The sequence below is a fragment of the Lepidochelys kempii genome, chromosome 27 (genome assembly GCF_965140285.1).
Source record: "Lepidochelys kempii isolate rLepKem1 chromosome 27, rLepKem1.hap1, whole genome shotgun sequence".
Taxonomy (NCBI): Eukaryota; Metazoa; Chordata; order Testudines; family Cheloniidae; genus Lepidochelys; species Lepidochelys kempii.
Genome location: NC_136406.1, coordinates 15,816,790 through 15,842,085, shown reverse-complemented (window position 1 = coordinate 15,842,085; position 25,296 = coordinate 15,816,790). Strand labels below are relative to the sequence as shown.

General features: G+C 67.9%; 1 protein-coding gene across 4 annotated transcripts in view; it reads right to left on the bottom strand.

The window, feature by feature from the left end:
* Positions 1 to 423: 423 nt before the first annotated feature.
* Positions 424 to 25,296, bottom strand: part of RARA (retinoic acid receptor alpha) — a 65,010-nt gene continuing 40,137 nt past the window's right edge. For 3 of the 4 annotated variants that reach the window (XM_073325661.1, XM_073325659.1, XM_073325663.2), the window contains 7 exons: positions 9,481 to 9,629; positions 7,351 to 7,492; positions 4,062 to 4,222; positions 2,932 to 3,108; positions 2,344 to 2,548; positions 1,806 to 1,964; positions 424 to 1,468 (listed from right to left, as the gene is read on the bottom strand). In XM_073325661.1, coding sequence (XP_073181762.1) covers positions 1,257 to 1,468; positions 1,806 to 1,964; positions 2,344 to 2,548; positions 2,932 to 3,108; positions 4,062 to 4,222; positions 7,351 to 7,492; positions 9,481 to 9,629 — 1,205 coding nt within the window. In that variant the 3' untranslated portion in view covers positions 424 to 1,256. Of the gene's footprint in view, positions 1,469 to 1,805; positions 1,965 to 2,343; positions 2,549 to 2,931; positions 3,109 to 4,061; positions 4,223 to 7,350; positions 7,493 to 9,480; positions 9,630 to 23,435; positions 24,306 to 25,296 lie in introns of those variants that run through there. The other variant, XM_073325662.2, reaches the window with a different exon arrangement.

The window sequence follows — 25,296 nt, the reverse complement described above, 5'->3', positions numbered from 1 at the left end:
AACAAGCAGCTACCTCCAGGCAGAGCCCCCCGGGCACTAAGCCACCCGGCCAGCCCCTTGTCCGCCCCCCATAGTGCCACCCGCCAGCCTTTCTACGTGCCCCCAGCAGATATCTGTGGAGGTCGCTGGTCCTCCCCCAGAGAAACACACTTCAAATCAAACAGGCCCCCTGCCCGAGGCAGAGACTGACAGGCCGCGTCCAGTGCCCCCTAACTGGATTTCATAGGAATCAAGAACAGCCCAGTGGCATGGGGGGGGGGGGAAATAGCCCTGGGGGGGGGAGCCTCTTTGGGTTTGTGTTTTTCTTCCTCTTTCAACTTCTCCCCAGAGATTCGAAAGCCAGGACAATCTCAACAACAAAAAAATTTAATAATAATAAATTGTGTGGACCCCGTCCCCCCCAGCCCCCAGCCCCGCCCCCACTTCACATCCAGAACCGGGACCCCCCCTTGCCAACTGCAGCACATCTCTAAAAACCCCTCCCGACTTTTACAAAGTTTTTAAAAGGTATTTATAGATATTTATAGCTATTTATAGATATATAATCTGGCTTTGTCTGGCTTTGCAAGGAATCGGCCTCTGGTTCCTGGGGGTGTTTCTGGGTTGACCTGACAAGCGAACTGGATTGTTGTTGGTTTTGCTGGTGACGACAGGTGTGTGTGTGTGGGGGGGGAACGTGGTGGGGGTGCACGTGACGGCCACAATCAGCTGATCGATTTTGCTCATGAAAATTTTAAACAACAACAAACGTTTCCCAAACCGACCCACTCCCCCCAACCCCCCCGGAAACACTTGAAATGCAACTCAACCAAACGACACTTCATCTTCACATGGGTGCAGCGCCCCCCGGCCGTGGGCCGGACCCCTGCGCCAGTGCGCTGGGGGGGCGAGTGGGGGGGGAGCGGGGCGCTAGTTTGCTCCAACCTGGGTACGAACGTCAGTCGCTGGGGGTCTGTAAACCAGCCCCAGCCGATCCCAGCGAGGGCTCCGTGCCCCCCGCAGAGCCAGCGGCCCCCTGGCAGTGCCCACGGGATCCACTTCTGATTCTACAGAGGAGTCCGTCACAAATCAACAGGGAAGCCATGGCCACGGCGTGTGCTGGTACGGACAGGAACGGGCTGGGGCCCGGGGCCCGGGGCGGGGGGTGGCCCGCGGCCGCGTCACCTCCTCCCCCTCCTCCTCGGCTTGCCATGCGGCCCTCGGGCCTGGCAGCAAAGAGCAAGAACGGCGTCCTGCCGCCGGCGCCGGCCGCGGCGTCACGGCGAGTGGGTGGCCGGGCTGCTTCTGTTGGAGCTGGGCGACAGGCTGGGGCTGCAGCTGCCGGGGGGCGGCGCCAGGCTGCTCACGCGGGAGGCGCCCGGCTGCCCGCCCAGCGTGTCCAGGCCCTCCGAGTTCTCCAGCATCTCCTGGATGAGGGGCGGCATGGAGCCGGGGATCTCCATCTTCAGCGTGATCACCCGCTCGGCACCTGCGGGCAGACGGGGGCAGATGGCTCAGCGCGGCCCTGCCGGCTCCCAGCCTGGCCCCCCACAGGGCCTGCCGTGGGGGGCAGAGGGTACACGGGGGTGGGGGATGCTTGGAGTCACCCTCTCTGCACTCAGCCTGCGCCCCCCTCCCTCGGACACACACACTTTGGGGGAGAAACCCGGCCCCACGGCCCGACTCCAGCCCAAATCAAAGTGCCCCACTGCCTGGTGGGGGGGAGAAGCACCAGCCCCAGCCCCTCCCCTCGCCCCCCCCCCCAGGCTCTCTCCCCTCACTCCCCCCAGCCCCTCCCCTTGGCCCCAGCCCCCCCAGGCTCTCACCCTTGGCACTGATGCTGCGCAGGTCCGTGATCTTCATCAGCATCTTGGGGAACATGTGGGGCTTGGTGGGCCTCCTCTTCCTCACGTAGATCTTCAGCGCCTCCAGCAGCGGCTCCTGCAGCTTGTCCACCGTGTTGGCCTGCTCCAGGTCCTGGCGATCTGGGGGGGGGGGCAGGGGGCGGGTCAGTGCCGGGGCCGAGCCCCCTCCCCAGGCACCGCAGTGCAAGGGGCCGGGATCCCAGCCATGAAGCCAGAGTCTAGTGCCCAGCTCCCCACCAGGGGGTGCTGTCGAGCAGGACTCGGGACCCCAGCGGAGGGAGCTCGTTTGTTGCGGCGGGGGGGGGGGGGTTGTTAATCAGCCCCCAGAGGGCCCAGAGCCTGCTGGGAACCCAGCACCCATCTCCCCCGGGGCCCCCGGTTTGTTATTGTCGGGTCCCGTCGGGACACTGGAGAGACTGCAACAGACCTCCCAGGGGTAGGGGAGCCCTGTCCTGGGCACCGCCCGCACCCCCCGGGCACCCCCCGCCCCGGCTCTCACCCCCGCAGATGAGGCAGATGGCGCTGAGCAGCCCGGTCTCCGCATCGTCCATCTCCAGCGGGAGCAGCTGGTTGGCGAAGGCGAAGACGAGGTCGGTGAGCGGCCCGAACCCGGCGTTGTGCATCTGGGTGCGGTTCAGGGTCAGCCCGTCCGAGAAGGTCATGGTGTCCTGCTCCGGCGTGTAGCGCGTACAGATCCGCAGGATCTGGGGGGAGCTGGGGTGAGTGCGGCCCTGGCCCTGGCCCCCACTATCTCCCGGCCCTGCCCCCTGCCCTCCAGCCCTGCCCCCACCGTCTTCCGGCCCTGCCCCCCACCCTCCTGCGCTGCCCCCCCACTGTCCCCAAGCCCTGCCCCCTCTGCCCTCCAGCACTGCCTCCCAGCCCTGACCCCCAATACTCCCCAACCCTGCTCCCCACTGCCCCCTGGCATCAACCCCACCCCATGATCCCTGGTCTGCCCCATCTGTGCCCCCGGCACAACCCTCAGTGCCAAGAACCAGCCCTCCAGGGGACACTGCCTGCAGCTGGCCAGGCAGGGAACAACACAGTGCCCAGGGTCAGTGGTGCGGGGGGGAGCTGGGGGGCTCACCAGGATGTCCAGGCAGGCGGCCTTGAGCAGGGTGATCTGGTCGGCGATGGTGAGCGTGGTGAAGCCGGGCAGCTGCTTGGCGAACTCCACCGTCTTGATGATGCACTTGGTGGAGAGTTCACTGAACTTGTCCCACAGGTCGATGTCCAGCGAGACTCGCTGCTCCGAGCTGTTGTTCTGCAGGGACGTGCCGGCCACGGTGAGCGGGAAGGGGAGGGCCAGGGGTCGGTTCCATCAGCCTGTCACCGCACAGGGCGGCCCTCACGTACCCCCCTGTCCCCCGGCATGAACAGCGCTCTGCCCTCGCAGCACCTCTCAGTCAGCACTTAACTAAAGATGCAGGGGGCTCACTGTACAGCTGAGGAAACTGAGGCATGGGGCGGGGAAGCAAGTTGTTCAAGGGCATGCAGAGAATCAGGGACAGAGCTGGATAGAACCCAGGAGTCCTGGCTCCCAGCCCCCCTGCTCTAACCACTAGACCCCGCTCCCCTCCCGGAGCTGGGGATAGAACCCAGGAGTCCTGGCTCCCAGCCCCCCTGCTCTAACCACTAGACCCCGCTCCCCTCCCGGAGCTGGGGATAGAACCCAGGAGTCCTGGCTCCCAGCCCCCTGCTCTAATCACTAGATCCCGCCCCCCTCCTGGAGCTGGGGAGAGAACCCAGGAGTCCTGGCTCCCAGCCCCCTGCTCTAACCACTTCACCCCACTCCCCTCCCAGAGCTGGGGAGAGAACCCAGGAGTCCTGTCTCCCAGCCCCTCTGCTCTAATCACTAGATCCCACCCCCCTCCTGGAGCTGGGGAGAGAACCCAGGAGTCCTGGCTCCCAGCCCCCTGCACTTTTTGCTGTCAGCCCCCTGGGCACCCCAGGCCAAGGCAGCAGGGGGCTGGGAACACAGACCCTGGGTAGAGCGTGGAGCAAATGGGGCACTGGCAGGGATGTCAGGGGATGTCGGGCCGTGCTCACAGCTAGGCCAGCTGGGGGAGTGAAGCTTCCCAGATGCAGCCTGCCCCCCGGAGCTCCAGCCCCACTTCCGTGCACCCGAATCCTGATCCCAGCCCCCCAGGCTGCTGCCCCTCACTCCCGCCCCGCAACAGTGTTCCCCCGAGGCTGGGGCGACAGCCGGGCACTCACCGTAGTGTATTTGCCGAGCTGGCACAGGGCGGGGAAGGTCTCCTGGTGGGCTTTGCGCACTTTCTCAATGAGATCCTCCACCTCGGGCGTGAGGACGTAGCTCTCCGAACACTCCTGCTTCGGCGCCTCCTTCTTCTTCTTGTTCCTGTCGTTCCGGACGGCTGGGGGGGAGGGCAGGCGGGTGAGCGGGCCGTCCCCGATGCCCCTCGGCGCACCCCCCCTTTCTCACCGCCATGACGGGGGGGGTCACTCGCTGGGCACCCCCCCGGCGCCGAGAGCTCAGCGATCACAGACTGTGGCGGGCAGCGAGCCCAGCCCCTCGGGGCGTCGGTATCAGCAGCCCCCCCTAGCATAGGGGGGCGGGGCCCGGAGAGACGCCCAGGAGGGGATTGGGGGGGCTGTATGGGGGGTGAACTGGGGGGACTGCATGGAGGGGGGAGGTGAGCCCCCTGCACGGTGAGGACCAACAGCAGACGCTGCCCCACAGCAAGACACAGGCTGTGCCCCAGGAGCCCCCGGGCTGCACAGACCCAGGCCCGGTGACCAGCCCCACACAGCAAGTGGCAGAGGCAGGAATTGAACCAGATTCCCCCAGTCAGATGCCCTAACCGCTAAGCCAGCCTGCCCCTGCCCTGGACAGAACAGACCCGATCTCCTCCCCTGGGGGCAGGGCGAGCACCGCTGGGTGGGCCAGGAGCTAGCTGGGGGCCAGGGGTGAGCTGGGGGGTGAGGCGAGCTGGGGGCGAACTGGGGCGATCAGGCTCCTGGGGGCTGAGGCGAGCTGGAGGCGAGTTGGGGCCGCGGGGGGAGCTGGGGGACGGGCGAGCGGGGCCCGCGGCCTCAGGCGGTTGGAGCAGCCGAGCTGACAAATGGCAGCGAAGCCAGAAGCCGTGCACACGGCTCTTTAACAAGGCGCCGGGGCCATCAGCAGCCGATTACGGTGACAGGCCATCGCTCAGGCCGTGCGCCGAGGGAGGGGGACCGGGGCTGCGGGAACCACTCACGGCTGCTCGGCAAACCCAGCACCGTGGAGAGGAGCGAAACGCGGGGAGGGAACACTGCAGCTGTGACCTGGCGTTCATCATCGGGCCAGGGCACGGCCCAGAGCCAGCCGCACCGAGGCCTCAGCTCATCCCCCACCCCGGCTCCATGACACCCGTTGCAGCCGGCGGCTAGCACCCCAGGGCGGGGCAGGCTGGGAAGGGCCCCGAGCTCCAAGCTGGCCCCCTCCCCGCTCCCCAGGCAGGGTCCCCCCCCAGCCGGTCTCTGAGCACACTCCCGCCCCGGCTCAGGGGCACGGCCGGGCCACCGCAGCGGATGGGGCAGGAACCTGGGGGGGCAGGATGCCTGGGTTCTCCTGGCGGGCCCCACGAGGCGGGGGGCGGGGCCAGACAGCTGCACCCCCTTTGGGCTCTGCAGAGCCAGGCAGCCGGGAGGGCGGGTTTACAGGCGGGCGCCATGACAACTGGCCTGCAGACGCCGGGAGGCCCCTGTCAGCGTCATTTATCTCTGACATCATCAATCACGGGTTGCCGGGGCAACGGCCTGGATCCCGCAGGAAGGGAAGGGGCCCAGCTCTTGGCCTGACTGGGAAGCCCCCGACCCTCGGCCTGGGGGGGGGGAGTCACCAGTGCCCCCCCCCCACCCGCCCGGCCGGCTCGGGGACTCCCACGCCGGCCTGCTCCCCGGAGGGTGCAACGCCGGCTTTCAGCCTCCCCGCCCCGGGCCATAACCCCCCAGCCTGCCCCCCATGCCACGCCCCCCCGGCCATAGCCCCCCAGCCTGCCCCCCATGCCACGCCCCCCGGGGCCATAACCCCCCAGCCTGCCCCCCATGCCACGCCCCCCGGGCCATAACCCCCCAGCCTGCCCCCCATGCCACGCCCCCCCGGGGCCATAACCCCCCAGCCTGCCCCCCATGCCACGCCCCCCCGGCCATAACCCCCCAGCCTGCCCCCCATGCCACGCCCCCCCGGGGCCATAACCCCCCAGCCTGCCCCCCATGCCACGCCCCCCCGGGGCCATAACCCCCCAGCCTGCCCCCATGCCACGCCCCCCCGGCCATAGCCCCCCAGCCTGCCCCCCATGCCACGCCCCCCCGGCCATAACCCCCCAGCCTGCCCCCCATGCCACGCCCCCCCGGGGCCATAACCCCCCAGCCTGCCCCCCATGCCACGCCCCCCCGGGCCATAACCCCCCAGCCTGCCCCCCATGCCACGCCCCCCCGGGGCCATAACCCCCCAGCCTGCCCCCCATGCCACGCCCCCCCGGCCATAACCCCCCAGCCTGCCCCCCATGCCACGCCCCCCCGGCCATAACCCCCCATGCCACGCCCCCCGGGCCATAACCCCCCAGCCTGCCCCCCATGCCATGCCCCCCCGGGCCATAACCCCCCAGCCTGCCCCCCATGCCACGCCCCCCCGGGGCCATAACCCCCCAGCCTGCCCCCCATGCCACGCCCCCCCGGGGCCATAACCCCCCAGCCTGCCCCCCATGCCACGCCCCCCCGGGGCCATAACCCCCCAGCCTGCCCCCCATGCCACGCCCCCCCGGGGCCATAACCCCCCAGCCTGCCCCCCATGCCACGCCCCCCCGGGGCCATAACCCCCCAGCCTGCCCCCCATGCCACGCCCCCCCGGGCCATAACCCCCCAGCCTGCCCCCCATGCCACGCCCCCCCGGGCCATAACCCCCCAGCCTGTCCCCCATGCCACGCCCCTCGGGGCCCTAACGCCCCAGCCTGTCCCCCATGCCACGCCCCCCCGGGCCATAACCCCCAGCCTGCCCCCCATGCCATGCCCTCCTCCCCCCAGGCCATAACCCCCAGCCTGCCCCCCATGCCATGCCCTCCTCCCCCCAGGCCATAACCCCCAGCCTGCCCCCCATGCCACGCCCCCCCCGGCCATAACCCCCAGCCTGCCCCCCATGCCACGCCCCCCCCGGGCCATAATCCCCAGCCTGCCCCCCATGCCATGCCCTCCTCCCCCCAGGCCATAACCCCCCAGCCTGCCCCCCATGCCATGCCCTCCTCCCCCCAGGCCATAACCCCCCAGCCTGCCCCCCATGCCACGCCACGCCGGGGCCATAACCCCCAGCCTGCCCCCCATGCCACGCCCCCCCGGGCCATAACCCCCAGCCTGCCCCCCATGCCATGTCCTCCTCCCCCCAGGCCATAACCCCCCAGCCTGCCCCCCATGCCACGCCCCCCTCGGGGCCCTAACGCCCCAGCCTGCCCCCCATGCCACGCCCCGCCGGGGCCATGACCCCCCCCGGCCCCCCCCCCGCACTCACACTCCTTGGACATGCCGACGTCGAAGCACTTCTGCAGGCGGCAGTACTGGCACCGGTTCCGTGTCACCTTGTTGACGACGCAGCTCCTGTCGCGGTGGCAGGTGTAGGCCATGTTCTTCTGGATGCTGCGGCGGAAGAAGCCCTGGAAGGGCCGGTCAGAGCCCCGGTGAGCGAGGGGGGGCAGCCGGGGCACCAGCTGCCCCCCCCCCCGGCCCCGGTGCGGCGCCATGGCAGGATGAGGCCTCCCCCGCCCACGGGGTTTGGCTTTAATTACCATTAAAAAGGCCCCCCCCGCCGGTCCAGACCCAGCGGCTCCCCCTGCTGGCTGCGCGGCTGCATGGCGGTAAAGCCGGACAGGGTCGGAGCTTCCGGGGGGGTAAAGGAGCAGCAGGAGCCCGGAGCCAAGTCTGGAGCCAAGTGTACGGCCCCTCGCGCTGGGGGCCCCCCGGACCCCGACCGAGATGGGGGCTCCCCTTGCGCCGGGGGCCCCCCGGACCCCGACCGAGATGGGGGCTCCCCTGGCGCCGGGGGCCCCCCGGACCCCGACCGAGATGGGGGCTCCCCTGGCGCCGGGGGCCCCCCGGACCCCGACCGAGATGGGGGCTTGCTATCAAGAACAGAAGCACCCCAGGCAGAAAATGGAAAGAGCGTCACCAGCTTTTCACGGATGGGGAAACTGAGGCACGGAGCGTCTGTGGCAGAGCTGGGAAGTGACCCCCCCGCCCCCAGCCCCAGCCCCACACCTAGGCCGCAAGGTCCCCTTCCTCTCCAGGGGCCAAGAGGAGAGCCAGGCCGGTGGGATGGGCCCAGGGGAGGGGAGATTGGCCGTGGGCGCTGGAGCCAGGAGACGTGTGAGACTCCGCAGCCAGACGCTCCTCCTCCCCCGCCCCCGGGCTGGCCCCGGCCCAGCCGCTGCTGGAATGTAACTCCGACGTGCTGAGGGATGCAAAGCAGCTGAGCGAGGAACCCCGCACATCCGCGCTGAGGGATTAATCCCGGCTCCCATGCGCCCCCCTCCCGGGGTGGGACACACACACGCACAACGGGACACTCGGGGGCTCGGTGGGGGAGCTTTAACCGGCTGCGCTTGAGGGCACACGAGAGCAGGAGACTGCGTGTGAGCGACTCTGAGACACGCACCCAATCCGGCGCCCTTCACCCTGACCCCTACGCAGAGACGGTGACGCCAGCCGAACAGGGCCGGAGCCAGCGGCTGTTGCACTGTTTAGCGCTAATCCCCAGCAGAGCCAGGCTAAGCTCCACACTGCTCGCTGATCCGCGAGGCTGGGGCAGGGGGTGCTCTCCTGGGGGGCCCTGAGCTGCACGCACTGCAGGGCTGTAATGGGTGTGCGTGGGGGGTGTGTAGCGGTTAATACAAGGAACGGGGAGCCAGGACTCTGGGGTTCTATTCCTAGTGCAGACACACTGGCAGACCTTGGGGAGGGACTTCACTTCTCCCCATGCCTCAATTTCCCCCTCACCCAAGGAATGGTTTACGCTGCCCTCCAGCCTCAGGGCTGAACCGTCAGCAAAGCCCCTGGCCTGGAGGCTGCTGCCCAGCGGGGATGGAAGAGGGAGCCCCCTGCCCTGGCCAGCCACAGGCTGGGAGCGTTTTGCAGCAGGATGCAGAGCGCAGGGTGCCACGCCCAGGCCAACCACGGGTGATGGGCACTGGGGACAGGCGCCTGGCTGGCGGGGGCGGGGGGTCCTAGATGTGAATTGGGTGGAACAGCCAGAGAAACACCACAGCCGCCAGCCCCCCATGCCAGGTCCAGAGCGGGGTGGACACCTGGCGCCCCCTGGGGGCTGGGCTAGGAATGGGGTCACTGCTTTACGGGCAGGAAAACCGAGACTTCGAGGGGCCTCGTTCAAGCGCGCGGGTTCCCGTGACTGAGCACGGAGCTGAGCACGTGGCCCGGGAGGCCCATCAGCAGCTGCTTTGAGGCGAAATGACCTACGGCAGGAGTGGGGGCGCGACTGGAACCCAGGACTCCTCGTCCCTTTGTCTGAACCAGACCTGGGGTCCCCCCTCAGGGAGCTGTAACCTGTAACCATCAGCCCCCCCTCCATACCCGCTACCCGGGGCCCCCCAGCCCTGCCCCCCAAGCTCCCTGCTAGCCCCGCACTCACCTTGCAGCCCTCGCAGGCGCTCACCCCATAGTGGTAGCCCGAGGATTTGTCCTGGCACACAAAGCAGGGCTTGTAGATCCGGGGCAGCGGGGGTGGCGAGGGGGGGCTGGGGACAATCTCCTCGGAGCTGGTGCTCTGCGTCTCGATGGCTGTGGGGAGAAGGGGAGATGCGCTCAGGGGTCTGGCTGCTGCGTTTGGAGAGGCCTGTCCCCACCCACGGGCACCCAGAGGGACTCTGCCCCATGGCAGGCGCCCCGCATGCAGCAGGGCATTGGGAGGAGACATCGGGGAGAGGGGAGTTGCGGCAGGAAATTGCGGGGCAGGGCAAAGCCACTGGCAGGGGGGTGGGCGAGCCAGAGTCTGCTCCCTCCCCACTTCACGGGACCCTGCCACACGGCTGGCCATGCTGGGCACAGAGGGGAGATGCCTACAAAGCAGCCATGGTCTGCTCTTGGCATGGGGGGCTGCCCCTGTGCTGGCCTGGCTGGCTGTGTGTGTGTGTGTGGTGGTGGGGGGTTTTATCTCCCTACTGGACGAACGCCAGCCCATGGCCCTGCCCCTGCGGTGCCCAGTGCTGCTGGAACCCAGCCCCACAGGCCCCGTCACGACGGTATCAGAGCGTCGCGAGAGAGACACCAGCCGCAAGGACACGCGGCTCCCTCTGCTCCGCCCAGTGCCAGAAACGCCAGGGCAGCCTCCCCCCAGTGCCAGCGACACGCGGGTGGAAAGGAGCAGCCGGGTACAGGAAGCTCACGGTGCTCCGTCCCCTGCACGCCTGGCCGCCGCTGGGCGGCATTCCTGGCAGCAGGGTCCCCCCCTCAGGGCAGTCCCGGGGCCCCCAGGAGCCCATGTGCCCGCCAGGGAGCTGCCAGCCCTCAGCGCAAGGGAGGTGGGAGGAGGATTCCCAGCCTTGCAGATTCAGCTTGACGTTTCCAGGCCATAGGATGGAGCCTGGAACCGAGTCAGACACAGCCTAACCCAGGAGCCGCTCGCTGCCTCTGATCAGCATCTGAAGGGACCTGCTGGCACCCCCCATCCACCTGGCACCCCGCCCCAGCAGCCCAGCACTCCCCACTGTCTGCCCGGCACCCCGCCCCGGCCGCCCTCGGAGCGGCCAGATCCCTCCACGGGACGGAGGGGTGGGCAGGACTGGCTTTGCCAGCCGCACCCTGGAACCAAAGTGGCCTGGGCTCCCCCAGGAGCTGAGAGCCTGCTGTCGGGAGATGACGGGGTTCGTCTGGACACCCCAGAGTGTCGGGGGTGTGCGTGCAATTGGGTGAGTGCAGGGGTGTGTGTGTCTGCAATTGGGGGGGTCTGCAAAGGGGTTGGGGGGGCCTGTCAGGATACGACCTTGAACTAGAAATTTGAAAACAGATCGACCCAGCCAAACCCTCCCGTCCCACCCAGGAGACGCCCCAGCACCCAGGGCCCCAATGCCCCCTGCGACTGACCCTAACAGCAGCAATCGCCTGGCCGAGCGTCTGCTCCGGTGCTAAGGGAGCCTCCCGCATGCCGCGCACGGACGGCCACGCGCCCACCCGCACGGCACACACACTCTGCACAAACAGAGGTTGGATGGGGAAACTGAGGCATGGAAAGCACAGTGACTTGCCCAGAGGCCAGCAAGGGGGCGAGACCAGAAGCCAACAGTCCTGCAGCTAGTTCGTCCCCGGAGTGCACAGAGCTCCCCTGGGCCCGGCTCTCTACCAGCCGACAGGCCTGCGCTGGGCCCATCTCGAGCTGCCCGTTCACAGAACCACAGTCCCCCAACCCGTCAGAGCACCAGGGAAACAGCACCACAGACGCCCCCGCCCGCCCCAGCCCAGCGCCGATGGGGCTTAGCCAGGGAACGCGGACCAGGCCCTCGCTCCCCGAAGGCTAGGCGAACGGGGGATGTTGCTGGACTCCCTGGAGTCAGAGCGGCACAGCTGCCCCCGTGCCAGACCCTGAGCTCACCCTGCCAGCGAGCGGCAATACGGTGCCTATGACACAAGGCGGGGCAAGTCCGACTCCAGCCAGCAGAGGGTAGCGGCGCGCAAACCCTCCCCACAGCGCACTGCAATGCCCCCTCCCTGGGGGTGCTAGCACTGGGCGGGGGGGGGGGAGACCCAGGGGCTGGCTCTGGGGGGGAGGCCCAGCAGTACCCCTAACCCCACCTGCTCCCCGCGGGCACGGGACCAGGAAGGGGTTAAGGCGGCGATGCCAGCCGCTCAGGGTGTTTGCACACGGTGGGAGCCAAGCGAACCAGTCGAACAGGATATGACGGGCCTGGCCCCGCGGGGTTAACACACCAGCCCCCACCCCCCAGGTCTGCTCTGCGCAGGGAACAAGGGGGCCCTGCCTGCTGCCCATGCGGGGATCAGACCGCAAAGAGCAACGCGGCCCTGAGCACAGGGAAAGCCACCCCGGGCACTGCTGGGGGATTCCTGGCCCCCAGCCACTGCGCAGCCGGGAAAAGAGGGGGGTCGTGGTTAGAGCAATGGGGGCTGGAGGCCAGGACTCCTGGGTTCTGTCCTTGCTGTGAGATAGGCCAGGGGCAGGGCTCCCATTCCCCCCCAGGGGCACGGAGCATCTCTCTCGGGCATTCGCACGCCATCACGGGGCCGGCTGCTGCCGCTGCAGGTGAACACCAGGCACACGAGGGCTAAAGAGACAGGACCTGGGGTGGGACACCTCCCAGGGGGCACTCGACCAGAAGGGAAAGGGGGGCAACAGGTGGGGGAGTTACATGGCACTTGCTCCCCGCAGGGGGCTGCTGAGAGACGCCCCCAAAGCGGAGCCCCCAGAGAGTGGCTGTCTGGGAACGCCCAGGGACAGAGCGGCGCTGGATGGGCATTTCCCAGGCCCCCCACCCCAGCTCGGAGCCTTTTGGTCACAGCCACAGGGGAAGCCCCGGTTAAAAATGGGGGACCTGTTCCCATCACAGGTCCAGGCTGTCGCTTCTCCTGAGGGTAACGAAGGAGGCTGCGCTAATTACTCTGCAGTGAGGAAACCCAGGAGCTCGGGGCGGGCACAGTGGGCAAACATAGGCACCGTGCTACAACGAGTCCAGGCGGGCCCAGAGACAGGCAGAGGCAAGGGGAGATTCCCCGCAGGCCAGAGGCTCCCTGAACGACACCGACAAGGTGGGGACCCCAGAGCCCCCCGAAGGGGGCTGGGGCTCATACCGGCAGCTGCAGGGCACATCCTCATTGGCTGCACATGGGCAGTGCCAGGGCCCCTGTGGCAGACGCAGGATCCCAGGCCTGAGGACCCCCCCACAGGCCACAGCCCCAGGAGACTGGGCCAGGCGCCCCACGGGCCAGCGGGTCAACCATGCTGTCAGTGGTCAGAGCAGTGGGGCTGGCAGCCAGGCCTCCTGGGGTTGCCCAAGGGCAAGGGGCTGTCGGGGCTGTGCTGTAAGCACTAGGCTGGCTGCAGATCTGCTGACGCTGTCCATCTGTCCATCCCTCCGGGCCTTGAGGAGAGGGAGTCAGGGGCTGGAGAGCAGCAAAACAAGCAGCCCCTCGCCAGCTCCCAGTGCCCACCAGGACGCAGCAGCTGCTCAGGAGCGTCTGGATCCCCAGCCCCCACGGCTGCAGGGGCTCCCTGAGGGGCAAGGTCCGTCTGGGACAAGCAGCAGGAAAGAGATGGGCTCCCTACCCCAGCATCAGCCGGAGCCAGGCCCAGCAGCGCAGCCGGGGCGAGGGGCTGGGGAACAGGCCTCGGGCTGGGCTCAGAGCAGCGAGAACCCGGCTGGCAGCTGCCCCACGCCCTCCTGCAGGGCAGGAAGGCGTCTCGGCCCAGGGCTTCCCCCGCTGCAAGCCGGGATCCCTGGGCAAGCTCAGGGCCAGGCGCCAAGGAGCTGGGGCTTGGGCACTCTGTTCTGGCCCCTGGGAGGCAGTGGAGTCTAATGGTTAGAGGCGGGACCTGGGGCCAGGATTCCTGGCTTCTATTTTTGTAGCTGAGAGTGCAGCCTAGTGGGTGGAGCAGGGGCTGGGAGTCCAGGCCCGGCCCTGCCAGACTGTGTAATACCTTCGGAGAAGCACTGTGTTTGGGCCTCAGTTTCCCTCTCTACAAAGCAGAGAGAACACGGGTCACAGAGCCCCAGCCAGGGGTGTCCAGATGACTGCCATGGAGCCCAGCCAGGCCCCGCGAGCCCCCTGTCCTGAGCAAGCCACCCTCTGGCCCCAGGAGGAGTCCGCCTCCCCCGCTGCTTTGCAGGAAGAGCAGCTCCCCCCGCCCACACTGGGGTGCAAAGCCAGGCTGCAGTTCCTGGCCTGGTGTCGGGGGATCGGGGGGGGCTGACCTGGACGAGCTCAGAAGCTGGACAAACCAGTAAGCTCCTGACAAGGACAGGCAGGGGGAGCAGGGGGCTGAGGCCGGAGGGGGGCAGTAGGGGGCAGAGCAGGAGGAAGCAGGGGAGCTGTGGGGGGAGCGGGGGGCTGAGGGGGAGACTCCAAAGGGCATGTGATAAAGGCGCCGGAGGATCGGCACAAAGGGGCCATTGTTGGGTTAGCTTCTGCCAAGACCCACATTCTTGACAATAGACAGCCCAGCCCGGGGGGGGGGGGGGGATCCTTCCCCTTCGGCTCTCCCAGCCATTCCTCACATGCCTGGCGTGGGGGGCTTGCGTTCCGGCAGGCGCGGGGTGGGTGGGGGGTGCTCACACACACGGGGCCCAGGATGCACACAGGAGGGGCAAGGCCCATGGGAGCATGGGGGGGGGGAGCCCGGGGGTGATGCCAACAGGAGTGCTGGTGGGGGCCGGGGGGGGGCATGGGAGCATGGGGTGGGGGGTGCAGCCTGGGGGTGATGCCAACAGGAGTGCTGGTGGGGGCCCGGGAGAGGGGGAGGCCCGTGGGAGCATGGGGCGGGGGGTGCAGCCCGGGGGTGATGCCAACAGGAGTGCTGGGGGGGCCATGGGAGCATGGGGCGGGGGGTGCAGCCCGGGGGTGATGCCAACAGGAGTGCTGGTGGGGGCCCAGGAGAGGGGGAGGCCCGTGGGAGCATGGGGGGCGGGCCAGGGCTCGCACTGGGGCCTCTGGGCAGACTCGCGCTGTTTCTGTGCCCAGCCCCTCCTCAGGCAGCCCAGCCCGGGTAACAGGCGCTCGGCCCCAGCCTGGGCAGCACCCGCTCCTCCTCCCCCCGCCTGACAGGCCCTGAGCTCTGTGGGGCAGGGGCTGAGGGACCAGCCGTGACGGCTCCCACGTCCTCCCGAACTTCTCCCCACAGGGACTTAAACAACACTTTGCCCCCCCCCCCCCCCGGCCGGCAGAGAGCGGGTCAGCCCCACGAGAGAAGGGGAAACCGTGCAGCCTGGCCAGGTGATCAGCTCCCACAAAGAGCCCTGGGGTAGGAGACACTGCTGGTGGCCCGGAAGGGTCCAGCCTGTGTCCCGCGCCCCCCACCTGGCTCCCCCCAGCCCCACGCCACTGCCAGCTACGCTCAGGCAATGGGGCTGGGATGCCACCGTGGGAGGGAGCAGGCCGGGCATGGAGGGAGAATGGGATCCCCACGGGGCAGGGGCTGGAGGCTGCAGGGAGCCTGGTACCTGTCAAAGGAGCCTGGGGGACCCGATACCTGTCGGTGCCCATGGTCCTGTGACTGCAGCCCGAACCAGCACAGCCCCCTCGCTCTGCCAACACATGCTGGCACCAACTTTCCAGCGGGAGAGGAGCCGGCCTGTTCCAGCCCCACACCCCCCAGCTACGGGGCAACGAGACCCCACCCAGTCCTCACCCCACCCCCATCCACCCTGGCAATGCAGGCAGGCGCTGCCCATCTGGGGTGGGGGCTAACCCCTCCCTCGTTCCAGCCCAGCGTGGCGGCCAGTGCCCAGGGCTTCCCGGGACAGGCCCACTTGGCATCTGGCCCGGGCTGCGGGGCCAAGAGCCAGGGCAGGGGGCAGGAGATGCTGGGGTTCGTGACGAGCGCCACACAGAACGTGCTGGGCACTGATCCCCGGCGGGCGTTGCCACTCCAGGGAGCGGAGCCAGCCGGGCACCAGCAGGCCGGGGTCCACCACCCTCCTCGGGGAGAGCAGCGCTCGCCACTGAGAGACCGACAGAGCTGCCCACGCATGTCCCCCCACGCATCCCCCCGCCCACACGCGTGCCCCCACACGCATGTCCCCACGCCCCCCGCCCACGCATCCCCACATGTATCCCCACATGCATGTCCCCGCGCCCCCTGCACACGCCCCCCGCCCACGCATCCCCCCACACGCATGTCCCCGCGCCCCCTGCACACGCCCCCCGCCCACGCATGTCCCCACACGCATGTCCCCACGCCCCCCCACGCATGTCCCCGCGCCCCCGCCCACGCCCCCGCATGTCCCCACGCATCCCCACACGTATTCCCACACACATGCCCCCCGCCCCGCACACGCATCCCCACACGCATCCCGCCCACGCAGCCACCCCTGCGTGCACACACTCACTCCAAAGGGCCCCTGGCAGCAGTGAGCACTCAAGGCGGCTGGGGCGAGGCTGACGCAGAGAGATCTGACGTAGCAGCGGGTGGGCATGGCACCAGTGCTGGCCTCCTGCCCCCTCACCCCCCATCGGGCCACAGAGGGCCTTGCAGAGCCGAGCAGACAACTCCTCCCCCGCGTCCCGCCCATGCCAACACGATGGCAGCAGCCCCCGGCCTCCCTGCCCCAGCCCGGACCCCCGGGGCACATCTGCCGGGTGGGGGGGGGTGCGGACCGCTACCCATGACACTGCCAGGGGAAAGCTGCCCACCCCAGCCTGGGCCCCGGCAGGGACGGGAAAGGAGGGCGGGGTGGGGCGGGCGCTCCTCACGGCCCAGGGCAAGCACAGCCTGGTTCCGGTTCCCCCAACGTGCCACTAGGGCAGGAGATTTTGGCGACACAGACCCAGGGCGCTGGACCAGTCGGTGGTGGGGGGACCTGGTCAAGGGGTCCCCGCTGCTCGAGCTTCGTCACGCACGGGGCACCGGACGCCAGCTGCTGCCAGATGTGGGGCATGCAGAGCACCTACCATGGCGGTGAGCTGGAGTCACTCACTGAGTCCCCCTGGCAGCCCCGACTGTGCCAGGCTCGCGCCATCTGACCGAGCGGCTGCGGGAGAGCCACACTGGTACCTGCCTGGCACAGAGACCTTGCAGAGCAAAGCGGGCATGTCCCTTCCTTCCTGGAGGCCCCTGGCCGATCCCAGGAGAGCAGAAAGCCGGGCAGCCCAGCCCGCTCCCCACAAGAGCTCCGGGCACATGGGGCCGGGGGCATCGGAGAGCAGCACCCCCTCCCCGACGTACCCTGGGGAGCAGGGGAAGCTGCTCGTGGAGGGAGGGGCTGGCGTGTGAAATAACCCAGGGGGCGGAGGGAGCAGGAATGGGGTGGTGGTGGTGCAGGAGGGGCCCCACGAGAGGGGACGGTACAAAGGTGCCAGGAGGGGGGCTGCAGGCGACTAGAACCCAGGAGTCCTGACTCCCAGCCCTAACCACTAGACCCCCCCTCCCCAGGAGTAAGAGGGGAAGCAGCTGCAAGCCAAATGCTGCAGCTCAGAGCTTCCCTGGGCAAACAGGATTTAAAAGCCCCCCACCCCCTCCCTTCCTCCCACAGCCCTGGCTCTATTTTCACTCCTCATGGGTTTGCTTTTCCTGAGTCGCTGCACAGGAAATCCAGCGAGACACGCCCCAGACCTCGCCCGGCTGCCCAGCCCCCAGGCAGTGCCCGGGCTACCAGCTCCGCCTGGCCAGGGAGCCCCCGGGCGGGCCAATGTCACCACCGCGCCGGCGTGGGAAACCAGGCTCCCGGGCAGCGGGGCCGGCCAGCATTCCAGAGACAGCTGGGGAGAACCCAGGAGTCTTGGCTCCCAGATGCCCCCCCCGCCCCAATCTAACCACTGGACCCCTCTCCCCTCCCAGAGCTGGAGAGCGCGCCCAGGAGTCCTGGCTCCCAGCCTTCCCACTCAAAGCAAGAGACAAACACTCTCTGCCAAAGTCATCCTGCACTAACCCCTAGATGCCCCGTTAGGGGAATTCCCCATCCTGCAGCACTGCTCCCCCCACAGCCCCTGGCAGGCCCAGGCAAGCACGCCCTGTGAACCCCTTGGTGGCCTGACCCCTTCCTCCCCCCACACCAAGGAGGGTGCATCTGAGCCATCTGTCCTGGGGGGCCCCATATGATCCAGGGCAGCCTTGAACCCCATGACTTTAAAGGAGGGCAGCATCAGCCCCCCGGGTCTTGCCATGGTCGGACAGACCCCTGCATGGCTTGGAGGGTGGCGGGGGGGCTGCAAGCTCGGCCATCGCTCTCCTGCCCTGAACTGCTGAGCGGCTGGAAGAGGGTGGCCCCTGGGCGCAAACAACTTGGGGCCCACAGAGCCCCTCAGCTCTGGTCCCACAGCCCACGCCCAGTGCAGACCCGGCCTGGCCTGCCTGAGGCAGGCTGGGCCACTGGGCAGGGCGACCCCCCCGAGAGACCCTGGCTGCAGCATCCCTGGGAGCCTGAATCAAGGTGGGGAGACCAGCCCCCTCCTGCTATGCTACCCCCTCCCCCAAAGCCTGGTACGCCCTGCCCAGCTGAGCCATGGGGGGGCCCTCGAGTGGGAGGTAGCATACAGCAGAGCCCTGCTCGCAGAGTGCCCTCGGGTTCCCCCACCCGCAAGGGGAGAAAGGTCCGAACTCACCAGGTGCCCCCGACCCCATCTGCCCGCGTCCCGCCTGCCTGCCTGGCACCGCCCGAGTGCCGCAGCGCCGGGGGCTGGCTGCGGCAGAGCCAGCCGGGGTGGGGGCGACGGAGCACGGCTAATGTGAGGAGACTGCGGGGCCGTCCCTGCACCCGCCCGCCACGCTGCCCAGGAGAGCATCGCCCCCGCCCCGCACTGGCTGCCGGGAGCAGCGAGTGTCCGTCACCACCCCCCCGCCCGTGGGCACACACAGCCTCCCCCCGGCTCCTGGAACCCCACAGGAGCCCACGCAGGGGGGCTGCCTCCCCCTCCCCCCCAACCAGGCGGAGTCTCAGCTGGAGAGCAGGGGGCAGTGCCCTTGGCAGGGTGGACGCAGGCTCTGAGGAGTGGGGCAAGGCAGGGGAGAAGGCTGGGAGTCAGGACTCCTGGGTTCCCTTCTTCGCTTGGACGCTGGGGAGCAGCAGCGGACAGGTCACGTGATCTCTCTGCACCACAGTCGGTACCATGGACATTCCCCGGGGGACAGATCTGCCCCGGCCCCCTACCAGCCCCACCGCCCCCAAAGGGAGGGATCCCAGCTCCCTGGCTAGAGAGAACCAGAGTAACCCTCGCAGAGAGCTCCACGCAAACCGAGGAGGAAACTGAGGCACAGAAGGAGGCAGTGACTTGCCCTCCGTCACACAGCAGGTCAGTGGCGCAGCCAGAGATAGAGAGCCCAGCCCACTGCTCTAACCACTAGCCCACGCTGCCTGCCGCAAATAACCATCCCCAGGACTGGCCTGAAATGCTCTGGCCCAGCTGGGACTGGCATGAGCTCGGGGGGGGGGCCCCCGCGTGCCAGCTACATTACCCCCCCACCCAGCGTTCAGACCCAGCCGGAGTGGGGTGGAGGGTGTCGTATCGGCCTGGGCCAGCTACCCGCAGGGACCACTGCAGTGCTGCCAGCCGGGGGGAGCAACCCAGAGCAGACCCAGGATGGGCAAGGTCAGGGCACCCGTCATTTGTTGGCAATTCACCACGCGCCCTTCCATCCACCTCCACAGCAATGCCCGGCCCCTCCAGCCCTGTAGGGACTCCACGCCCCTCGCCCACCATGCAGGACAAGCACACCACGGCCGGACCACTGACGCCTGATCACACGCAGTGCTGGATCCACCCCCCCCCCCGCCTTTCCCACACGCTGCGCCAGATCCACCCCCCCACGCACCGCACCGGATCCACCCCCCACGGGTCACGCTTCCCCACACCGGCAGGTCATACGGACACCTCACACAGCACACCCCCAGGCTCTAGATGGGATGGGGGGGGTCAGGGAAAACTGGGGGGGGCAGGGAGGGCAGCACCCCCAAATCAAGAGAGAGATACCTGATCCGCTTTGGGGCGCTGGGAGCTGCAGCTCCCCTGAACCAGCCATCAATGCCCAGAGAAAAGCCAGGCAAGCATGGGTGCAGGGCGCAGACCTCTTGGAGAGGGGCAGGCATCGGCATGGGGGGTCCCCAGCCCGCCGGGAGAAGACACTCCCCTGCGGGGATGGGGAATGTGGAAGCCACCCCGGCTGTACCAGCTTTACAAGGTTCCCGCCTGGCCAGAGGGTTACAGGTTGGACAAATTTTCCCCTCGCAAATTGGGGCAAAAAGTCAGAAGTTCAGAACATTTTCATGCCCTGATCAGTGATCCGGCTTGGGTCAATTAACATGTTTTGTTTCCATTTTAGCCGTTGTTAGGGGGTGTTTGAGAAACTACAATTAGCTCCCCGTGTTAGGCAGGAAAGCTTTTTTTTTTTTTTTTTTTAAATTAAAGATTCTGAAGTCGAAATGGCTCTTTTCACAATTTCAAACCCTTTTTCTCTCCCTGCAAGTAAGTTTTTAGCGTTAAACCCAATAATAAATCGTGGGAACCGGCCCTCAGCCAAGTGTCTGGTTTCCATGAACTGGCACTGCCCAGAGACAAACGTCCGGCGGAAGAGTCGCGATCAGCCGCAGGAATCTGAGCAGGGCTCCCGCAGGGGTCTCGCCCACCCCCATAGCCTCTTCCCCGCCCCCCGGACAGGCCCCAGGGCCCATGGGGCAGGACTTGTGCCCCAGTCTGACCCGTCCCTGACTAGAAATCAGCAGGCTCCTGGCCCCAAGGGGCTGAGAGGTGTAGCCCTTCCTCCTCACAGCCCCCAGGCGAGAGCACAATGGGGATCGGGGAAAGTGTTGCCCCCCCCCACCACCACCACCATGCCTGGACCAACAGGTTAAGAGAGGCTCTGGATTTGGCATGTTACTGGCTGCCAGTGCCAACGGGAGAACCCAGGAGCTGCCAGCCCCGCTCCGCCAGGCACCCCAGGCTCCTCACCAGGCAGCCAGGTTTCTGCCACCACTTCTGAGGAGTGTGGGTCCAGCGCCCGGAGCAGCCCCGGGGCTGAGCGCCCGGAAGGGACACTGTCAACCAGGCTACTCCACACCCGTCCAGTGCGGGGCACCCCGACGCCTTCCTCACAGGCTGCCAGAGACCAGGCACTGGGACAGACAGAGCCTCCTCCCCAGCAGGCTCTGAATCCGTGCCCCCCTCCTATTCTGAAAGCCCACCCCCCAGCCAGACACCGGCAGTTATTAGATGGTGCTAATTCGCTTCGCCCGGCACCCGCCCCCCCACCAGTGGCCTCCACATCCCGGCCTAGGCTTCTCGGAGCAGGACAAGCAGAGCACATCCCATTCCTGCAAGCTACCCCCACCCGACACCAGGGAGCCCCCGCGCACCCGGCCCAGGCCAGCCGAGATCAGGCCAGAGCTGCCAGTGCCAGGGAGGTGGCCGCACGACGCGTGGCCAACTCACCCTTCCAAACCTGCATCCTATTTCCTGCACCAGCAGGCGCCTGAAAATAAACCCCGTCGGCCCCAGGCTCTGGGGCGCAGCCAAGGCCCCCCCAGGGCCCAGCCCGGGCCTTTCGCAACACCTGGAGGGGGAGGGGAAGGCAAAAGGGCAGCCCCCCTCCGCCCTCTGGACACAAACCTTTTAGAAGCTTTAAGCCAAAAAACCAACAAGCTGCCCAAGGAGCTTCCCACCCCCCTTGCTGACAAAGGCCCCGGAGGAGGGTCCTGTTGACTCCCTGATAAGAGCAAAAGGTCAAAGGGCCCCACAGACAATGGCAAAAAGGGACTTTGTTCTCTGGAGATTGGGCCGGGGAGGCGGGTGTTAGGAGACCAGGAGGGCAGGCAGCGCCCAGGGGCTGGGCATCGGGGAGGGGGGGGGTCGTGTCTGGGCGACCAGGAGGGCAGGCTGGGCACGGCAGATTTGGATGGACCGGGGCTGCACTCCAGGCCCAGCGCTGGCCTTGGGAGGTTTTATTTAACGGGCCCAGTTCAGGTGGCAGCTAACAGCTCCAATGCCAGGCAGGGTCTCGGGCATCGCTTTGGCTCAGTAGTACAGGCCAACCCAGCTGGGGGGGTCCCCCCATCCTTGCCCCTTGTGGATCCCCCAGCTCAGGCTGCCGCCCTGACACTGGAAGACAAGAGAGTCTCCCGGGTGCACTTGCTCAGCGCCTTGGGGCTCTGCCCTCCTGCACAGCCCGGGGAAGGGGGAGGCAACAGAAGAGGCTGCCCGCCCCAGAAAGCTGGCATCCAAGGGGGTGTCACTTTCACCCTCCATAACAAAGTCCTGGAAAGCCGCCCCGCCCGGCAAGGACTTTCCCCCAGCATGGCGCCGGCTGTTGTTTGCCATCCAGACCCAGTATCCCTGGGGAGCCGGGCAGGGCAGATCATTCTGCAGGGAGGGCCCCAGAGCCCCCCCCAAGGCGAAAACAATCTACAAAGAGCCCAGACACAGAGCAGGGCGGCGCGTTCGCCCTGCGTCCAGCCCAGCGCCTCACAAAGGGGGGGATTGTCCCTCCCAAAGGACGGGCCTCTCATCCCAGTAACCGGGCCGAAGGCTCGGACCTCAGCAGTGCTGCTGGCTCCAAAGGGCCTTGGACCGGACGCAGACGCACCAGGCCCAGAACCCCGGGTCCCACCAAGGAACCCAGCTCCCAGCCCCTCCGCTCCCCACACGTCTCTGTGTCTGTGTGTCTCGGTTTGTTTTTCTCTCCTGTTTCGCTCCGATCCCAGCTGGCCTGTTCGGAGCAGGCAATAGCCGCCTCTTGGGGGACTGAGCCGATTTCTAACCCACTCCACCCCAGTCTGCATTTCAAACACCCCCCCAACACACACACACCCCCATTCCAAGCCTCCTCCTCACCCTGCCTGGCGCTGGGAAAGAACCAGCGGCCTTAAACTCACTCTGTTTCAACTATGTCTTGACCCCACGCGCTCCAAAGGGGCCCGGGACAGTTCCTGGGGGGCTGCATGGGGGCAGGGTGCGAGGAATGCATCCCTTGGCACCCTGGCTGTCCCACACTGCGGTTCGCCTGCCGGGGGGCATATGAACTCTTGGCAGATCTGGTGGCCCCAGGCAAACTGAAGTTTTGGTCTCTACTCCCCCAGCCCCAGGAGCGGTGGACCCCTGATGGGCTTTGACAACCCTGCTCCCTGGGCTGGTGCGAGCCGCCGAGGGCGGGGGGAGAAATGGGTTCAGCTCCCTGGCTGCCCTTCGGAAAACAGGGCACCCGGCCTCTTCGTGTTAGGCCTGGGATGTGAACGGGTATGGGGGGGGGGCTTTCCAGGAAACAATGATCCCTCCTGGGAGCTCCACCCTGCCTCCACACACGGCCCCCCACACATAGATCGGATAAAGCCACAGCAGACTATTTAGTTAATTGGATTTGGTCAGAGAGCTGATCATGGGCAGTAAATACCCCGCTCATCCCCCTCCACACACACCCCCCCCCCGGGGCCAGGGAGCCGCTTTTCAATCCCAGGCTCTTCCCAGAAAGCCCAGTGTAGCCGGGGACCCCCAGCACCCCACCAGCCGCCTGCCCAGGCGAGGCAAGGCGGGGGGAGGCGGGAATTAACTAGGCCAAGGGTTGCTTATGGCGACGGCGCGGGGCATTAGCCCTAGCAGTAATCAGGAGGGATGTGCAGCGAGGAGCCGCAGAGGCCCGGCGAGGGGAAGCCCGTTCCCAGCCCAGCCCTTGGATTACAGCCGGATTTTCAGGAGGCTGCTCCCAGCCAGGAGCCGAATCTAATTCTGGCCCCAACCCCAAAGGCCACACAACGCTCCCCTGCTCCCCTTGCACACCGCTGCCTCCAGCCAGTGCCCTGCCATCCCCCATGCAGAGCAGGGCGGCCCCTGGGGCCAGGAAACCAAGGGGGGCTGGCAGGACCTTGGAGGCCTGGCAGAGATCAGGGCCCCCTGCGCCCAAGCACCGGGTCGCTCTCCACACGCTCAGGGGATGATACCTACAGTGGCTGGAGCTGCTCCAGGGCTGGCTCCGGAGCGGGGGGCCGTACGGGGTGGGGGGGCCGATCCCTTTGTCCTGGAGCAAGCAGGCCCGAGTCTGGCTGTAAAAATCCATCATGAGGAAGGGGTTGGGGCTGGGGGTTAGCCCGGCGACGTCCACGCTCTCGTACATCTTCCCGGGGGCTCCTTCGCCCGGCCCAGAGTCGGGGTCAGGCGGGTCAAGCCCCTCAGCAGGCTGCCGTCCAGGCGCTCAGCTCCCACGCAGGGGCCATGGGGGGCCCCGGACCCCGCTTCCGCTCGCCGCTCTCGGAGACCCACACCTGGGGCCCGGGCCCCGCAGCGTGCGAAGGGGGCTCCCCCAGCCCAGGACCGGCCCCAAATCCACGGCCGGGGGCGCTGGGGAACAAACCCCCCCGCCCCAGCCGGGGCTCGGGGCCCCTCAGACGTGGGCGCAGCAGCTAGTTCCCCGGCGAGGAGCCCATCGCTCCGTGCGCTCCCGGGGGCGCGGCAGCCTCCAGCCGGCCGCGGGCTGAGAACCGCGCGGGGCAGGAGGGGCGCTCCCGGCCCGGCCGGCCTCCAGGGGGCCCCTCCCGGGCTCGGCTCCGCGGCTCGGCCGCCCGCAGCGCGCTGCGCCCCCGGAGAGCCGGGCTGCGGCCGGCGCGTCTGCTCTGCGCACGGAGCCGCGGCTGAAAATCCCTCCTGCCACGCGGCGCCTCCCAGCGGCCTTAACCCCTTGGCTGCCTGCGCGGGGCCGCCGCGCTGCGCCACGGCCCGGCCCCGGGGCGCCCCTCGCCGGAAGGGCCTTTTCCGGCGCGGCAGCGCCCGCCTCATTTGCCTAATGGCATGCGGCTGAACTCCGGCTGAACCCGCCGCAAGCGCCTCACCTCCCCGTGACCCCCGGCCCCAGGCCCCGCCGCCCCCGGGCCCCCGCTCCAGCCACAGCGACGTGGGTGCGCCCCGCGCCGAGCTGCGCCCCAGCGGTTCCACCCGCGCCCGGGCCCCGATCCTGCGCGCCCCGCCCCCGCCGCTTCCTGCGCGCTCACGGCACCTACCGCGGGCCCCAGAGTTTGCAAGCGCCTAATTACCTACCCCCCGGAGGATTACATCACATCACACAACATAACACAACCTAGCTCCTCCCCAGCACGGAGCAGGAGCGCTCACAGCCCCTCCCCTCCTGCCTGTGTTTACCCTCCACCCCCTGTGCGGCAGGGCAGGGCTGCTGGCCTCGCTGGACAGCGGGGAAACTGAGGCAGGCAGAGCCTAAGCCACATGGGGAGCCTGTGGAAAAGCTGGGAACTAGGCCCAGACCTCCCCAAGCCCAGGCTAGCGGCCGAACCGCATCCTGGCTCCCCGCCACCTGGATTCACACCATCTCCCTGTCCCATTAATACGTGTGACACCCCCCCACACCCCCCATTCGTATCTGCAGCTACAGAGTCTGAACTGCCAGGTGCCTCAGAGCCCCCAGCCCTGCACCCAGTGGCCCGAGAGCAGAGGCCAGCGCCCAGCGCAGGATCGGGGGATCACGATTCACATGGGGCACGGACACGGCCCAGCTCAGCATTTCGGTCTGGTTTGTATTAAGGTAGCACCGGGCGCCCCCGTCATGGCCAGGACGCCCCCCCGGTGTCCGGCTGCACAAACACCTGACAGACAGAAAGGGGCCGGGGAGGGGAACTTGACTTTGTAAGCGCCCAGCGCTGGGTCCCGTTCCAGTTCGTGCAGCGGCAGAGGGGGTGCGAGGGGCGGTGACGGATAGTCCAGCCCTGCTGCGGCTCCAGCCAGCTCCAGCCATACAAGGCAGACAGCGAATTTCTTCGGGGGTAGAAATCTATAGAAATACACCCCCCCCCCCATTGTA